The sequence below is a fragment of the Antechinus flavipes genome, chromosome 2, assembly GCF_016432865.1.
Source record: "Antechinus flavipes isolate AdamAnt ecotype Samford, QLD, Australia chromosome 2, AdamAnt_v2, whole genome shotgun sequence".
NCBI lineage: Eukaryota > Metazoa > Chordata > Mammalia > Dasyuromorphia > Dasyuridae > Antechinus > Antechinus flavipes.
The window spans coordinates 185,891,838-185,910,768 of record NC_067399.1 but is presented as its reverse complement, the minus strand read 5'-3'; the positions used below and the strand labels follow the sequence as shown (position 1 = coordinate 185,910,768).

The 18,931-nt window shown below is 33.7% G+C and overlaps 1 protein-coding gene across 4 annotated transcripts in view; it reads left to right on the top strand.

The window, feature by feature from the left end:
• The window catches only part of ARHGEF10 (Rho guanine nucleotide exchange factor 10), a 221,909-nt gene that overhangs the window by 162,868 nt on the left and 40,110 nt on the right, over positions 1–18,931 (top strand). For all 4 annotated transcript variants that reach the window (XM_051976003.1, XM_051976002.1, XM_051976004.1 and 1 more), the window contains 7 exons: positions 7,423–7,538; positions 7,967–8,094; positions 8,290–8,390; positions 10,420–10,541; positions 12,817–12,903; positions 17,296–17,522; positions 18,104–18,261. In XM_051976003.1, the coding sequence (XP_051831963.1) occupies positions 7,423–7,538; positions 7,967–8,094; positions 8,290–8,390; positions 10,420–10,541; positions 12,817–12,903; positions 17,296–17,522; positions 18,104–18,261 (939 nt within the window). The remainder of the gene's footprint in view (positions 1–7,422; positions 7,539–7,966; positions 8,095–8,289; positions 8,391–10,419; positions 10,542–12,816; positions 12,904–17,295; positions 17,523–18,103; positions 18,262–18,931) is intronic.

Here is an 18,931-nt window from a genome sequence, read left to right as displayed (position 1 = left end):
ATGGTTTCAGGATTCCAAGGCTGATTTTCTTTCAAATTTATCTATTTAATAAATTAAAAGAATATATGTGATATTAAAAATGAAAAATACTTTGTTAATAATTATAAATATAGTACTAAGATGATTGGGATAGCACTACAAGTAGACTTTAATAGTTTCTATTTTGGCAAAGATCCTCTTTAAAAAAAAAAAAAAACTCTGGAAACACTGGAAGCAATTAGTCAATGAGAGTTGAGCTGGCGAGGAAATACAAAGCCAGAATTATTATGGATGTAGGGTTCCAAATTCACAGAAGGGATTCATAATGGAAGAAACTGAAAACTACATCTCTTCTTAGATATAGTTTCAGTATATTTGAGTAGATCCAATTGAAAGTTCAGAGTTTCCACTGGTGAGCCTTAAAAAATGAAGGGATCAGAAGGTTAAAGATAACATTACTTTGTGGTTTCATGGTATCTTTGGTCCAAAGAACTCTGAGAAGTTGCCTAATTCCTCAGTTATCAGTACACCTTGCTGCATCCACAATGAATTATACAACAAATATTTTGTGTAGTAACATTAAATCTGGCATCAGCAACCTAAGGACTCAAAATTATACAATTAACATTATGATTAAATTTGTCCTATAATTATGCAGCCAAAATACTTTAAATGTCACAGAACAACCAAGCTCATATGATGCTCTGAATGTGAGTTATTATGGTAGTTTTTCTTTTAGGTGATATTCTCTCTTTGACATCCTTTCCTTTAATATTGAAGCTCCTAATTACTTCAAAGTTACCACTATTTTCAGATGAATAATAAGACAGAAGTAATGTATTTCACATGAGGTACTTAAGATATTTCATACATTTAATAAGCATTTTTGGTTGTCAGTAAATAACATTTTCATGTTACAAATGGAATACAGACTCAGAGAAATTAAACCTTATTCCCAGAGTAACACAGTGAATCTTTAGCTGAGCTAGGAATAGATTTTAGAGAACCTAGTTAGTCATCTTGTGATCTCATTTGCACCCACTCAATTTAGTGTATGATTTCTTTCCTAAGACTGGAAAGAACCACTTTTAATGTATGCTATGTATATTTAATATGAGAAAAAGATACAGCTTAAATAATAAACAAGCTTACATTTATAGTGCATTGCAATCTATAATAATTTTAGACATTTATATAGCCTTTTAAAGCTTACATGGTGCTTTTTATATATAAAATTTAGGTTTCCCCCAGTGATTGGCTCATAGAAAGTGATCTCAGATTTTAGGTTTTAATGGATCAGAATGGTCTCCAAACTGTGGTCCACAAGCCCCCACTGATGTGTTTGCTTTTATTAGTCAGCCAGAAATTACACTTAATTCAAAGCCAAGGCATTTAATGAAATCACATAGTAATAAAATAGCAACAGAACATTATTCTTATAAATGCTGAGATCACTCTCCCAGATATACAGATAGTGAGAAGATTGGACCTGAATAGGGATCACATATGGTGAATGTTTATGTCCCTCGAGGGACAACCATGCCTCCAATACTGCAGAACTCCCTCTAGTTTCTGCTGATGCTTTAACTTTGTCCTCTGCTGGGTCTGCTTCTGTCCAGCTAGATTTTCCCCACTAGATATCATGTTAATTTTCTCATGAGTGTCCCAGTTGATCTTTAGTCTTTATCTGGTCTTGAGTTGTCTTCAGAATCACCTCATACTATGTCTAATTTCCAGTAGGAATTTCATAATTAATAGAGATATTTAGCATTTATATAGCATTTTAGGATTTGCAAAGTGCTTTAAAGATATCTTCTTTTGTTCTCACAACCACCCTGGGAAGTAGGTACTATTTTGCCCATTTCTTATAGATAAAGAAACTCAGACAGACAGTTTAAGTTACTTGCCCAAGATCACATGATTAGTTAAATGAGGTTGGATTTGAATTTAGATCTTCCTTACTTTAGATTCATAATTTTATCTACTTTACTACCTAACTGCCTCAATGAATTAGTAATCCCTTTCCCTTCTGCTTAGGACTACTGTTCCTTCTCCCTCCCACTGGGTCTCAGCAGTAGTCTTCAGCTGAAGTGCTGTTCCCAGGGCCATCTGCTACTCTGTTTTCTTCTATCTAGTCAGCAGATTATATGGCTTGAAAGCTTCTTCTCTGAAGGAAGAGAGAGCTACATCGCTCTTCAAGTCAACAAGCATTTTTAAGTACTTCCTATATGCCAGTCGCTGGGCTAAGTTCTTGGATATTAAGGGAGATAAACAACCCTATCTTTGAGGAGCTTGCAAACAATAATGTACATGCAAGATTTTTACAAGGTAAATTAGAGCTAATCACAAAGAGAAGGCTCTAAAATTCAAAAGGACTAGGAAAGGCTTGTAGAAAGAGGGACTTACATGGATACTTGAAGGAAACCAGGGAAACAAGAAGGTAGAGAGGAGGAGACAGTGTTCTAGACTTGGGAGAACAGAAAGGGAGGATATTCAAGGATTAGTTGTTTCACCTTTTCTCTTAGAAAAAAAAAATTAAAAAAAAAAAACTATAACTATGTCTTCTCTTTGAACTCTTCCTTCATTCCAACCAGTATCTGACTTAGGTCCAAAAACCCATTATATTTCTTATCATACTCCCCTGGATAAGAAAACTATTACTTCCTCAAATAGGAAAAATGTGAAGTGAAATTATGGTGACCAAATCAATTAATACAAAGGTCTCTATTTGCTTGTATTGCTCATTTGTATTAGCTTATATAGCTAAAATTTCATGTTTCCTTGAATCTCTTGGCAAACAGATGAAAACTTTTTTTCCTCTAATGTAAACCTTTCCTAATTTCCCTGTGTCTCCCTCCACTATCTTAGTGCTTTATCCCTCCTCAAATTACTCTATTCATACACCTTAATATTTAAAAAGAATCTTTAGACCAACAACTCTAAGTAATTAAAATATTATTATTTCTATTTTCTAAATAGACTATCGATGCTTCTGTTTGTTTCAAGTCTCTCTACTCTAATCTGTCCTCTATTTAGCCACTAAACTGATTTTCCTAAAGTGCAGATTCAATAATGTCGTTTTCCACTTATTCTTCCCTACACTAAGTAAACTCCATTGGCTCCCTATCACCCTCCAGAATCAAATACAAAATACTCTGCTTGCCATTAAAAGTTCTTCATAACCCAGCCCTTTCTAGTCTTCTTACACCTTATTTCCTAATCAAATGCTCTTTAAATTTGTGATACTGGCTTCCTGGCTGTTCAGTGAACAAGACATTTCATCTGTTTGGTCTGAGTATTTTCTCTGGATGTCTCCCTTTTTATGCTTCCTTTCCTCAACTCTAACTGCTGACTTGCCTAGTCCTAAATAAAATCCCAGTCTTTTTAGGAACCCTTTCCCAAACCCTCTTCATTCTGTTATACCACAATTTTCTTTTATTGTCCTAAGTTTCCCTAATTATCCTGACCTAGTCCTGACTCAGTTTCTCTGCTTCAGTTTATAATTATCAGCTCAAAGCTCAGTCCTGCAAAACCTCCCCTCCCTCTTTATCAGAATATCTGATAAAGATAAAAAATCTTATGTTTTAGAATATCAGAATGCCTTTCCCCATCCCAAGCTATCGGAATGTTAGATACCATCTTATCAAGATGCCTCTCCCTATGTCCAGAGTGCCTCCCCCTATTATGTCATCCCTTTCCGGAAGCTCACCCCACCCTGTCAGAGTCCTGTTTCTGCTTTCAGTACCCTGACTCCACCCCTGCCTCAGGATACCCCCTGAGTCTGAGCCATGGGTATATAGGTCATTGAGAACTCACATTGTTTGCTGGATTCTTGGAGACGATAGTCTCATTCAGCCCTGGGACCAAACCATGTATCCATTTGGTCCCAGTAAATCTCTCCTATTTAATAAATTATTAAATACTCTCTAATCTCTATCTTGCCTCAGTTTCTCTGGCATTACAATTCTAGTGCCTTTGCTTTATTATTTATTTCCTGTTTATTCTGTATTTATCTTCCTTTGTATATATTTCTTTGTATGTTGTCTCCCCTTCTGCCTCTTTTCTATCAATCATTAATTCAGTGCAGTACTGGCACATAGGAACTATTTCATAAATGTTGGTTGATTAAGGAAACTGAAGCTCTGGAAAGTAAAGGGACAAACAACCCATGAGACTTTGACTTAAGTTTCTTTGCTTTAATTGTGGGAGTCTTTTTGCTATAATCTTTCCATGTTGCCTTCTAAAACAATGTCCAACTATAGTATGCTATACGTTCCTGATCATTTTCCCTATTTTAGGACTTATAGCTAGAAAGATATATTAAAGGTATCCTAAGGTACAGTGATAATACACTTTAAAATTTTTTTGATGGCTCCATCTAGAAAAGGTAGAAATTTAGAAAAGAAGATATATCCTTTGTCAGATCACATTTCCCAATTTTATATTTGGATATATGTGTGTATGTATATGTATGTATGTTTGAATGGATATGTCAATGTAATTCTAGTTAATCTGAAGCATTTGGAACATTGTCTGATCTTTGATACCTCTTCTTAAAACTAGTCAGTTCAACATTTAGTTTTCAACTACAAATAAATGAAACCTACTCTAAAATAGAATCTATCATAAAGATATTAAATGAAAATGTATAGATTGACAGTTGGATAGGATTTTTAGGAAAAAAAAAAACAAACCTAAGTCAACCCCTTTATTCTAAAATGGTTTTTAAAAGTGAAAATGCAGGATTTTTGAGAAATTAAATGTATTGCCTAAGGTGGTTTTTTGTTGTTACTCATTACATAATCTTTGCATATATTTCTTATTCTGTATCCTTTGAACTTTGCATCTATTCAGATGAGTGTTCCCATGCTTCTTCATGTTTTTGTATTCATTATTTCATACAGTGCAGCAATATTTCATTGTATTCATGTGATGTACTATAATTGAATCAAGCATTTATTACCTTTTACATTCTAATCACTAGGATGCAAAAACAAAATCAAAACATTCTCTATCATCCAGAATCTTAAATTGCATTAGATATAATTCTTCCTACCCTTTCCTCACTAAATACTTTCAGCATATTGGCTACATCATGAAAACTGAACAAACTAGCCAAAATATAAAAGAAATAACAAAAAAGTGGGATGTTTTTAAAATTTTTCATGTAAATAGGAATAATTAAGCAGAATGATTAAAAAGCAGCTCATTCTTTCTTTACTAATAGGTTCTTGAATTGTTGTTTTTTTTCATCTCACTTAGGGATGGGAATAAAGAATCCTGCAAAACTTCAAGAGAAGTACAAGATAACAAAGCCCCTCTTTTTTCGATGCCCACTTTGAAATCTTTATTTCAATTGCATGCAATAAATTAAGCAGTTGTTTCTATGAGTCAAAGTCTAAGTTAAATAGAAGCTAAACTGAATTGGTAATTACCATTCAACACATGTAGACAGGCATTTCCATGTAAAAGCAACCAGAGTTGTTTTCTTTCTATCAGTTTGTACATTAATAGTAGATCTGCCAGTCCTTTGGTACCTAAATGATTGTGAAGAAATGTTCTATTCTTAGTTGTGATAGTAACAGCCTGTGGCATGTTTAAGTAAGCATTTCAAAGCAGAACAGAAAATATCTTAAGTCAAAGTCCTGGCAGGGCTGTCTATGTCAAGATGTTGCTCATTTCAATAGCAGAAAAAGTCCATTCCTTGGGGGGATAGAGTGGGGGGGGGGGGGACTTCTCATCAGGACTAGGAGGGGAAGTACAGGACTAGGAGTGAAAAGACCTGTATTCTTGTCTCAGACCTGCCACTAACTTTGTGACCTGGAGACAGTTCCTCTAATCCAAGTCTCAGTTTTCTAATTTGCACTGTCAGTAGCCTGCTGTCATATTATGTTCCACACCAAGGAGACTTCAGGTCTTACATCCTCACCCTGAGGATTTGTTCTGCAGAGCGTGGTTTCTCTGGAGATGTCATATGTAATACTTGCTTACCTAAAAGTTTATTCATTTTTTTAAAATGGAACCAACTTAATGATGTTAAGCAGAACAAATAAAACAGTATTTATAACGTATTTTCTATGCTAGGTGTTGAGGAAGAGATTGGGGAGTCTTGAGGGTAATTTTGTTGATATTCCCAATGAAGAAACTTCCTTTACTTATGTAGGTCAGACAACATGCATTTAAATGCTACTATGCTAAACACTGGAAATACCCAGAAAATAAAACCAAATCCAAACACATATATACACACACTTACAAATACCTCTCTATCCTCAAGGAACATACATTCTAATAGAGGATGCAACTTGTAGATTTCTAGTTAAATATGATATATTGATATCTATATGTCTATCTATTTATCTATCTACACATACATATACACATTCCATGCATAGATGGAAAGCAATCTGACAGCGGAAAGCATTGTTAATTAGGATTTAGGAGACAGAAGGGGAAAGACTTCAGAGGATGGGCTTCAAGCTAAGTCCTAAAGAAGACTAGGAAAACTAAGAGGTATCACATGGCTTATATTATACATGGCAGAGGCAGCTTAGAATTTAGTCCTTCCTAATTATAACAGGATTGTCTGTCCATTCTACTGTGTGCCTTCTCAGAGGGACTGTGGAATCAAAAATAACATGAAAAATCATTACTGCTCTGAAGAAATTTTATTAGTAGTGATGTGGTGCAACCCTTGGAATTGATATAGTAGAAATCCCATTAACAGTAGAGACCTCAATACTTTTTAAGAAACCCCACACTACCTGACCTTGGGAATGATGCAGTCACCTTAGGAATGTAGCTAATGACGTAACATTAGAAAATATATGTGAAAGAAAGGGAGTTGGGCCTGATATCTTTATTCCATGCTTCAAGGATATCTGGTTTGTCATCCAAGTCTGGACGGCTATCTTGCATCTGAAAGCAAAAAATGAACACTCCTTAGAGTTCACTCTCTCCTAGGACCTTCCCTTCTCCCTAACTCTCTAGTCCCTGCCCTTTCTTTCTCTCTCCCTTTCTACCTCTGACTTTTAAGTAGTGCTTCTTCACTCTCAGGGCCCAGTAGACCTCATTTTGGTTAGCCTGTCTGCCTATCATGAAATAAACTTTTGGCTATGAGATCACTTTTATGAGTCTTTCACATTCCGAACCACTCTCCCAACCCAGTGCTTCATTGATAGGATGGTACCCCATTTTAAAAATTGTATTTAATGCTACTTTAAAACATTTGCTTTTATTGAAACTAAATTTTAACTCATTTATATAAGCTTATTTCTTTCCTTTTCTTTATTTGTCTTTTACTCTTACCTATATTTTTCTTTCTCTTTGCATTTTTCCTCCTTCAGACAGGAACTTTTTTTGGTACTAATTTGTTTCCATTTTTTATTTTTATTTGTATTTATATTTTGATGCAACATCTTTACATATTTTTGTTTGTTACAGATAAACTTTACATGGGGCCAGGACAGCTGTACCATGATTTACAAAATTTGTTGCATGACTTGAATGTAGTTGGTCAAATCAGTCAATTGATAGGAAACTTAAAAGGAAACTATCAGGTAACCTCCCTCTCTCTCAAATGTATTCACTTTTCAATGCTAGTTTCATTTCAAAAGCTCTAATATCTTGTGAAATTCCAAATACAATATTCCATTTTTCCTTTTTTATTCCTAGACATGTCAGAATGAATTTCAGCCTTCCTGGCTGATTTGAATTATTAGTATTCATCTTTGAAAAATAATAGGAAAATTATGATCCCCTCCCCTGCCATTGTCATAAAGTCTTTTGGCTATCAACTTAGTTTCTTTTAAATTAAATCTTACTTTTATTTGGACAATGCCATAGTGCATCTTGAATTTCCAAAAAAAAAAAAAAAGGTCACCAGATATAAGACTTAATCTGTCTTTCTGAATTTTCTTGCTTTGAATATAATTGCCATTTCATGGTTACTTTACAAAATTTTTTATGTTGCTATTGTTTTGTGTAGAACTTAAATCAGTCAGTGGCACATGATTGGACGTCAGGTTTACAAAAGCTTATCATGAAAAAAGAAGATGAAATCCGAGCAGCTGATTGCTGTCGAATTCAGTTGCAGCTCCCAGGGAAACAAGACAAGTTAGTAGAACTTTTAAAATGAGATTTCTTTTACTATAAGCAACTTCTTTGGGGAAAAATGACTATTTATATTAGAACTATCTTTATTTTTTAGTCCTACTGATTGTATTAGACAGATAAAATGTGTAATTAAATTTCAGGTGAAGGAGCTTACTTTTAAAAAAGTGATTACTATTTTATTATTATTTCTGGCAGGTCTGGACGGCCTACTTTCTTTACAGCTGTGTTTAATACATTTACCCCTGCCATCAAACAATCTTGGATCAACAACTTACAGATGGCTAAGCTTGCCCTGGGTAAGATTTAGTTACTTAAAGTTACATGAAGCATTCTTACACTTTCCCTGGTTACTTTTCAAAATTACTATAAGATATGTTTATAAAAGGAAAATATGAATAGAATGGCTTCCCATAGTGATTGGAAAATAAACAAAATGGCCTCTTTACTATCACATTTAAACATTGGGAACACTAATGTGTGTGGAGAATAAAACAAAATAACCAAATTAAAGAAATGAATGCAATATGTATGGTTTTTCTTTGTTTAATTTTATTTTGGTGTAGATTTAGCTTTTTTTTTCTTAATAGCTTCATTGAGCTTAATCTTTTCATTAAGTTAAGAAAACCTCCTTTTTCTCACAAATAGTCCTTGAACAAATAGTTCAAGTCTCTTGGATAGTAATCCATCCCAAAAAACCAGATGTGTCACCTTGAACAAGTTTTAATTTCTCTGAATCTCAGTTTTATCATGCATAAAATAAGAGTATTGAATGAGATGATCTTTAACGTTCTCTCATTTATTATTTTATGACTGGGCAACAGGGACTTGTTCCAATTTTGTCATCTTCTAATTTACCTTTCATCTTTTCCTTCAGTTTTATTAAATTTCTTTTATTAAAGCACTGTACATTTACATACAGTGTGTATTTGTGTAAATTACCGGGGAAAATTTTAGGTGATGTGTGTGTATTCAAGCACATTGTAGGACTCACAATTAAGTTATTGTCTAAAGTCAAGGGGAAACCTACTTTTAAAAAAAGAAAAGAAAATTAGCTCATTAATCTTTTTAGTTGTGTTTCAAAGGTGAAGAAGGGCTTTTGTTTTGAAATGAAAAGGCCCCCTAAATTTGGCTCATTTCAAGAAGAAACACTAATATAGTGAATAGAATTTAGTCCATTACCAACTTTGATGGCAAAGGAACATGAGTAGAAGAAATTTTATCCCTGGGGAACAAGAGTTTAGGCTAGACTTCTTTCAAGATACTGAAGCTCCAAATTGAGAATGAATTTGTCTCTGAATTGAAGGACTTTTAAAAATTACTAAAATCCTAGTTTTCTTTTTTTTTAACTATTAAATTTTCAGTTTTACTTACATTTTTTACCCAAGAGTATTATTCCAGTGTCAATTAATTTATTCTCACAGCTGCCCTGGTATGTGAACTCAAACATTAAGAATTATTTTGATAAAATCCATGGGGATTAAAACACCTGAATTTTATAGTCTTTAAAGTGTTTTCATCTCATTCAAGAAATGCCAACAGGCAGAGTGGTATTAAAGGAAGTAAGAAATACATCAGAGTTGATTGAAACGATCCTCTAGTTCTTAGAAGGACAAAACAATGAAATTGTCTTTAAATTATAATAAGAAACGATATCTAGGAACATAAAAAAAATTTTGGCTTGAACTTAGACCATCTACATTCAAATTTCACTTCTTATTCTACTTTGGATGAGCTTGGGCACATCACTTATCTACCTTGGCCTTCATTTTCCTCATAACTAAAATGACTACATATGTTTGAAGCCCTTTCTAGCTCTAGAGCCTTTGAAAAACACATTTTGAAGGTGCCCTCCTAGAGTTTCTTTGGCACCTTCTTGCTCACCAAAAAGCTTGGAAAGAGCTGAGCTGTTTAAATATCTCATAGTTCTATTCTATTGGTGGAGTTGAGGTGACCTCACATTTTATATGGTGATACCATTGGTTAAGAAGCTAAGATGTCGTTGTAGATTTAGTGCAAACTCAAAAGCGGTTGGCCTTGGGGCCTCCTAACTAAGTTCTGAGAAGTTTCTTACTACATTGGTTTCGGCCTGATGAATTTTTAAATCACAACTCCTCAAATTATCCATCCACAGCGTTATAGAGTGACTGTAATGTTCATCTGAGGAAAAAGCCAATAAGGTAAAATCATAGATTTTCACATTTTTTCAAGTGTTCAAATTTAATTAAGCAAGACAAAAGTATTCCAAAGTTCTAGCAATGTGATCTTTGGATGCAGATTTTTATCCATCAAAAGCTTCATAGATTTTCTATTTGAATATGATTATAGAGGAAGAGAACCATCTGGGCTGGTTCTGTGTAGAAGATGACGGGAATCAAATAAAAAAGGAGAAACATCCTCTTCTTGTTAAACACATGCCAGTGATGGTGGCCAAACAGCAGGAGTTTAAGGTAAATCACAGTGATACCCTTTGATCCAGCAGTGTTACTACTGGGCTTATATCCCAAAGAGATCATAAAGAATGTTTGTGGCAGCCCTCTTTGTAGTGGCCAGAAACTGGAAACTGAGTGGATGCCAATTGGAGAATGGCTGAATAAATTGTGGTATATGAATATTATGGAATATTATTGTTCAGTAAGAAATGACCAACAGGATGACTTCAGAAAGGCCTGAAGAGACTTACATGAACTGATGCTGAGTGAAACGAGTAGGGTCAGGAGATCATTATATACTTCAACAACAATACTATATGATGATCAATTCTGATGGACCTGGCCATCCTCAGCAATGAGATGAACCAAATCAGTTCCAATGGAGCAGGAATAAATGAATTGTACCAGCTATGCCCAGTGAAAGAACTCTGGGAGATGACTAAGAACAATTACATTGAATTCCCAATCCCTATATTTTTGCCTGCCTGCATTTTTTATTTCCTTCACAGGCTAATTTTACAATATTTCAGAGTCCAATTCTTTTTGTACAGCAAAATAATGGTTTGATCATGTATACTTATTGTTATCTAATTTATATTTTAATATATTTAACATCTACTGGTCATCCTGCCATCTGGGGGAGGGGGTGGAGGGAAGGAAGGGAAAAATTGGAACAAGAGGTTTGGCAATTGTCAATGCTGTAAAGTTACCCATACACATGACCTGTAAATAAAAGGCTATTAAAATTTAAAAAAAAAAAAAAAAGGTAAAGCACAGTGATATCTAAAATGATCAACTCACCTTTGTTAGTATCCATATGATGCTTGAAATTACTCCTGATTGGACAACATAGTGAATGATTGCTAGGGAGAAGAAAACACCCTTTTTTCATAACAACTAATGGAATTTCTTTTCTAAAGATAATGTTTTTTTCACTTAATAATATTTTATTTTTTCCTCTAATTACATCTAAAGATAGTTTTTCAATATTCATTTTTGTAAGATTTTGTTCTTGTTTCTTCTCTTCTCTCCCTCCTCCCCCCAAACAGCAAGCAATTAAAGCTAAAGTTCTTTAGCAAGAATTTGCCAACTTTCTGTCAGGCCAAACTCATCCCATCTCCCCTAGATGTTTCTGCCTCCTTCTTTCTGTCTTTAGTTTCTAAGCACAGCCCAAATTTTAAAAATCCCCCTTGTTGCTTATGCCTTTCTATATGTACTTAGATATATACATATTTCCCTCTCTACAATGTAGAGTCATTGAAGGCACTGACTTTCATTTTTGTCTTAGTATTGCTAGTTCTGAGCGTCTGACACAGAGAAGATACTTAATAGATGTTTCTTTGTCTATTGTCTGCTGTCTGCTGACTGCCACCTGTAGTAGTAAATGCTAAGCAATAAGTTATCTATTTACGTGCTTTTGCCTATGAAACTGCTTTTTTTGTGATGTGATCCCTTCAGGGTCTTCAGTATTAAAACAGCCCTGATGCATTTGAGACATTATTGTTTGAATGAGGGAGACATATGTTTCATATTTGTCTGTTCTCTTTGCCTAGGCTTGGCAAACTATCAAGAATCAAAATTAGTCATAATTAGAAGCTTTTATCTCCGCCCCCCCTTCAGTGAAGAACTGGGTCTACTTTTGAGTAAATGAGATCTCTGGCCTTGAGGCATTTTGTCCCATATTACCAGTATGGACACAGAAATTAATTATAATTTATTCTGTGAATTAGATTTTCCTGCTCTGTCAAATTTCAATGATGTTCTTTGTTTTCAATACTAATTTCCCACTCCTAACTCTGAGATTCTTCAAAACTTATTCTATGGAAAGTCTAAGAAAGGAGGAGCTTAAATGGCCATTGTAATAGAGGTTAATTCCTTCTACACTCAGAGACTCCACCAGTCTTAGCAGTTCCTGGTGCCATGGAAGTGAATAGTTTAATTTTGGGTCTTTCCTTTTATCTAGGAACAAGTTTTCATTCACTTTAACCTGTTAGATAAATTATTTTAAGTGATGCCATTACTAAGTGCTTTAACAGTGATAAGTATTTTGATTTTAGCTATCTAACTGAGGTCTGATGAGTGAACAATTGAGGAGAGTACAATTGAGTCAGTGATCTCCTTAAATACTAAATTCTACATGTAAGGAAATCTATTTTGGAGATTTTTAATTGGTTGTTAGCTTAATACTTTGTAATATATGAACAGAAAGGAATGCCTTTCACTTATATCCAAAAAGGAAAGAAAGATACTATTACTATTTTATCTGAGGATGGCACATTTTATTCCATTTCAGATTGAATGTGCTGCTTATAATCCAGAACCTTACCTTGGCAATGAAGCTGAGCCGGATTCATTTTCCATGCAGCATGGATTCCTATGGGTAAGCTTTTTAAATTAAAAAAAAAATTCATTGAGACTTCTTATATAACAACCCTTTCTAAAAAATAACTCTCTAATTTCATTTCACATATATTGGATTACTTGCCATGGTAGGGGGAAGGGGTGGGGGAAGGAAGGGAAAAATTTAGAACACAAGATTTTGTAGGGGTGAATGTTGAAATTTATCCATGTATATATTTTGAAAATAAAAAGCTTTAATTACAAAAAAAATCACTTCTTCCCCACCAACCCCTCACCCCACCCCACTTCTTTAAAAAAAAGAAAGAAAGAAAGAAAGAAAGAAAGAAAGAAAGAAAGAAAGAAAGAAAAACAAATAAAAAGCAAATCAAAACAAATTGATTCAGTCACCGCAATCTGACAATGTATACCACATATTTCCCTTGGAGTCAGTGTTTTCATTACTTTTCTCTGGGCCCATTATTAGTTATTTAATTACTCAGAGTTCTAATCCTTTAAGTGATCTTTTTTCTTTTGTCATTACATTCATTGTACTCTTCTTTTGGTCCTGATTCTTTTACTGTGCATCAATTCACCCAACTCTTCCCATCTTTCCCTGAATCCCTCATATTTGTTGTTTTTAACTTTGCAATAATATTCTATTACATTTATGGATCATTAGTTTTTTTTTTTTTTTTTTAATGGCCATTTCCCAAATGATAGGCACCCATTTTGTTTCCAGATCTTTAATAGCATAAAAGTGATCTCAAATTTTTGTATATATTGTATTTTTTCCTCCATTGGCTTCCTTGATAATGATCACAGAGTCAAAGGGTATGAGACATTTAGGAATTTTATTTTTATTTCTTAGTTTTGGTTTTTGAAAATAAATTTTAAATTATCTTTTGTTTTAAAATCATTTTAATTCCCCAAGACTGCGTTTCCCTTTTCTATCCAGAAAGTCATTTCTTTTATCAGTCATCAATAAAAAAATAATAATGAAGAGGGGGAGAAAGCAATTCAACAAAACCTGTATCTTCAAAGAGTGATTATTTTTGTTTCTTGTGTCTGACTCTTCATAACCCCATTCCAGGCTTTCTTGGCAGAGATACTACAGTGGTTTACTGTTTCCTCCTCCAGTTCATTTTACAGATAAGAAAACTTGAGGCAAACAGGGTTAAATGACTTACCCATCCTCACATAGCTAGTAAGACTGTATTTGAACTCAGGGCTTCCTTGTCATTCTATCCTCTGCACCTCCTAGCTACCCCTGAAAGAGTGAAATATGTTATGCTGTTTCTTTCTTGAGCCCAAACTTCTGTGCCAATAATTATATAATGTTCAGTTTTAAATTTGTTGTTCTTTTCATTTACTTAATTATAGTAATTGTTTTCTTAGTTCTACTTATTTCATTTTGAATCAATTCATATTATATACACACACATATATAATTCATTTATTTTTAAAACTAAAATATTTATTGAAAACTTTGGTAGAGTTACATGGGATGAGAAAAATATGCCCTTGAAATGTTCTCTAGGATGCTTTGAATCATGAATTTTAAATTCATCGACTTTGTAAAATAAAACCGAGTGACGTTCTAAATTTAGAAGAAAAAATTACAGTCTAATAGTTATAAAATAGTTTTGAAAAAAAAATTCCAAGGTCAAAATGTAAACTATAAGGGAAATTTTTTTCTTATATAATATCATTACAAAGATAAATATTCCAGCCGAACTGGAAATGTATTAAACTCTCTTTAAATGAAAGATGAAATAGCATTGTTTTCCAATTCTGAATGAACTCAGTACCCTATCATAGTAGAAACTGGCTCTGAACACTTCCCAGAGAACAATCCACTATTGTACTGCATTGGGAAAGAGATGAATTTGCAACCACTGAAATGCTGACATCAGGAAATAAGCTATTTAGAATCTGCATTAGATAGTACATACCTTATAAAAACCAAATGCTGAAAGATTGTTGTTGAGCAGTATAAATTAGCTTCCCTAATGCTTGAAGTAAGTATTTTTAAATTGAATGCTTCTAACTTTGCTTATGAAATTTTAAAAAAATTATTAGTCTCACAGAAATATCTGTAGGATACCATAGCAAGAACTGCAGCAAACTTGTAAAGTATTTGATATATCTTACATGCCTTCTCACTTTTTTTTTTTTTTAACATCTTCTGTCTCTAGGAGCTAGCTCTTCTACACGCCATCCTTTCTGCCAGCTGCTATCCACATTCTACCCCTGCTGTTAACACCCTGCTTAATTGCTTCAGCAACTTAAGTGACCCAGTATCTAATATTATGCTTCTTTCTTCCTCTTTCACCCTCCTTGATCTCCAGCTAAAACCTTTCAATCCATTAGTGACATCAGTGATAAGGAAGTGACGGATTTAATCTGATTAAAGTAATTTACACTAATATGTGAGTTAGGGGGAGGGCACAAGCATTTATTAAGCACCTACTACATGCTAGGCACTGTGATGATCATTTTACAAATAGTCTTTGATCTACACAACAATACTGTGAGATAGATGCTATTATGATCCCCATTTTACAATCAAGGGAATTGAGGCAAACAAGTTTAGTTATTGCCCAAGACTACACAGTTCCTGTCAACTCTGAGTTCAGATACTCTGGACTCTAAACCCAGCACTCCTATGTGTCCACTGCCTGGACAGTTTAAACCTCAAGGGGTTTTTGCATTTTAGATAAGATGATTAATCCAAATTAGTGAAATGTGTGAAAGGAATAATATTGAACAAATTCATCCTTTTTTCCTTCTGCCCCTTTACCTGTTCCCTGATTGTGTTATCATGCGCCAAAGTCAAAAGAACAATAATTAGTCTTCATTTCCCTTCTGAACGAATACTAGGATTAGAAACAGGATGATATAGGCTCAAAATCTTACCCCTGACACTTAATGGCTATGTGTGTGTCAGCACCCCAGGAGTATGAGTTGGTGGACAGTATTCCCCATGTTGGGGAAGATCACAAATCTTTTTTAACATTCTTGATAGTAAATTTTATTAGAATTTATAGAAAGATAGCATGGGATAGAATAGAGAGCTGAATTCAGAGTCAGGAAGACTAAGACTAGGGTCCAAGTCCCATCTTTAGCACATACTAAAGGGGCAAGTCATTTAATGCCTTGGTGCTTTTAGATAATTCTGTAATTTTGCAATTATCTGCTCATATGTTTGGAGTTTATTGAATAGGGAATTTCTCTACATGATAAAATTGTATCCGAATACCAAGAAAAGTATTAATACTTATTGATTTATAAAGTTAAAAAAAGTTTTAAGTACTGTATGGCTTTGCCTTTAGAATAAAATGATCTGGATTCAAATCCTGTTTCTAACATTTATGGCTTCTGTATCCATGGACAAACCATATAAACTTGCTAGCCTTTAGTTTCCTCATCTGTAAAATGAGGGGATTGGACTAAAAAGCCACAGAATTTCTCTTAAATTCTCTTAAAATCTATGATGATATGAAATTTATTAAAGTACTTGGTTTATCTACTTTAACCTGTATTCACTTTTTTATTATAGTTTTAAATTTTCTTTTAAAGGCATTGTGATTTGAACTACCATTTTAAAATGTGTAGATTTTTGTATTCTGTTCCTGTAAGATTTTGAACTGTATTTAAATAAGGATTTCTATGCTATGCTCATACATTAGATTCTGTAGCCAAATGGTGGATTAGCATAGAGTAGTGGCTTTGAGTGAGGCAAAACAAAATGAAAATTCTGATCACAATACTTAACAACTATATCACCATGGGCAAGCCTCAATTCCTTTCATGCCTCAATTTCTTCACATACAAAATTGAATTAACTATATGCATAGTCTCTATTATGTGGAAGTATTTGAAGAAAGAGCTCAGTGAAGCTCAAAAAGGGAATATAAGCTATTATTATTTCAACATGAATCTATCATTCGTGTTTAGTAAGGAAGTAAGAGTTGTAGCTGGAAGAAAATACTTATCTAAGAATTCAAGACACAATTGATCCCTCATATCAATTAGGCCTAAAAATGTTTTATATTCTTAACAAAATTTCTTTTTATTTTGGCTAGAGATGGTATTGCAGTTGAGAGAGGGGTGGTCTGGCCATGTAATTTAATCAATGTAGAGGACTTCTAGCATGGAATCTCTCTTGGCAACTCATTTGTAAAATAAAGTTTTAGAGAGTGACCTAGAAGAACTGAAAAGTTCAATTGCTTGCTTATGGTCACGCAATTAGTATCTGTTAAAAGTAGGACTTCAAGCAATATCTTTCTCATTCCTTTCCTATGCTCCATTGACTAAGACCATACTGCTTCCTTCAAAGCCATTATGTCTTTAAAATCTGTTTTTGTAAATTGTATGTTTATGAAATCCTTCATCACTTGATCATCTTTTTTATCTTAATTTCTTAATTCAGATTGGCAGTTGTACTAATCAAATGGGCCAAATAGCCATCATCTCATTTCAACATTCCAGCCCAAAAGTGATTGAATGCTTCAATGTGGAATCAAGAATTCTTTGTATGGTATATATTCCGGTGCATGTTCAGAAACATAAGGAACCCAATGTCACTTCTGATTCAGAAACTGTGGTTGGAAAAGCTTCAGATGTACCTACTATTTGTCTTGGCACAGAAGAAGGGAGGTAATAATAATTGTCTCATTGTTATAAATAAAACTTTTAAAAGTATTTGTCATTAGAATTAAATAGTGAATGATCATAATGCAAAAATTATTAAATTCACCTTGTTGGTAGAAAATGATTTGTGCATATGCATGTATGATACAATATAAGAGTATTAACTGAAGTTGGAAGAATTGGGATTCAAATCCTGAATTTGACAATCAGTTTCAAGAAAGACATTTTAAATTTTTGAGCTTCAGTTTCCTTAATTGTAAAAGAAGAAGCTTGGATCACATTGCCTCTGAGATCCTTTCCCTTTCTCTTTATATCTATGACCACACAAACACATGTATAGTCTATATATGTATACATACACTATGCATTATATAAATACACACACACACACGTACATAGCACAATATACTTGTGAACATTTTATAGATATTTTCCTTTAAAGTTAATACTGAATAAGAAACATGCTCCAAATTTAACATTCACTCCATTATAATAAAGTAAAACAGTTGAACAAAAAAGTTTAACTCTTAAAATCCTTTCTGTATATGTCAAAAATGTGCTTATTAGTTTATGTTTTTCTTTTAAAGTATTTCTATTTATAAAAGTAGTCAAGGCTCGAAGAAAGTGCGACTTCAACACTTTTTCACACCTGAAAAGTCTACTGTCATGAGCTTAACTTGCACATCCCAGTGTCTCTATGCAGGTCTTGTTAATGGGAATGTTGCTGTCTACACCAAAACAGAAGGTAACTATAACCCAAGTTTACAAAATGATATACAAATCTTATGTTTGTTGCTCGCTTGTTTCCTTTTTCCACTAAGTAATTTATGCCTAAGTATATCATGTGCTTTTTTTCTCTGTACAAGTTTTGAGTTCAAATACTTTGTCTAAATAACTAGATAGATACATTTATAGTGAGGACTTCTTTGATGTATGTGTTGAACTGGATGGTCACTGTGGTTACTTCCAATTCTTGAATTACTGGACTTCTATAGTTCTTGACTTTTTTTTTGGCTTGGTACTTTAGGTTTTGTTTGGAATACATTTGACACTTAAATGTTTGCTAATTGATTGATTCATTGATTGATCTAGCTTACTCCACTCTAGAGATATACAAGTATCAGACATTTGATGATATTTGTTGAATAAGTGCTAAAATGTTTGATGTAAATATGATGAATGACATTAATATTGTGCCATTAGTGAGGTGACTGACGAGTGCAAAAGAAGATGAAAAATCCTACAGGCCTAGCCCTTCAGATATTCATGCTGTCCAACCTGGTAGCTGTTGATCAAGTTATTTTATTCATCTCACATTGAGTCCCTAGCACACTCTCCCCAATAATAGTTATTTGGGATTTGCTCTCTTCCCTCAAAAATAGTCCCTCCATCTATTTTGTGGATACTATAAGCTC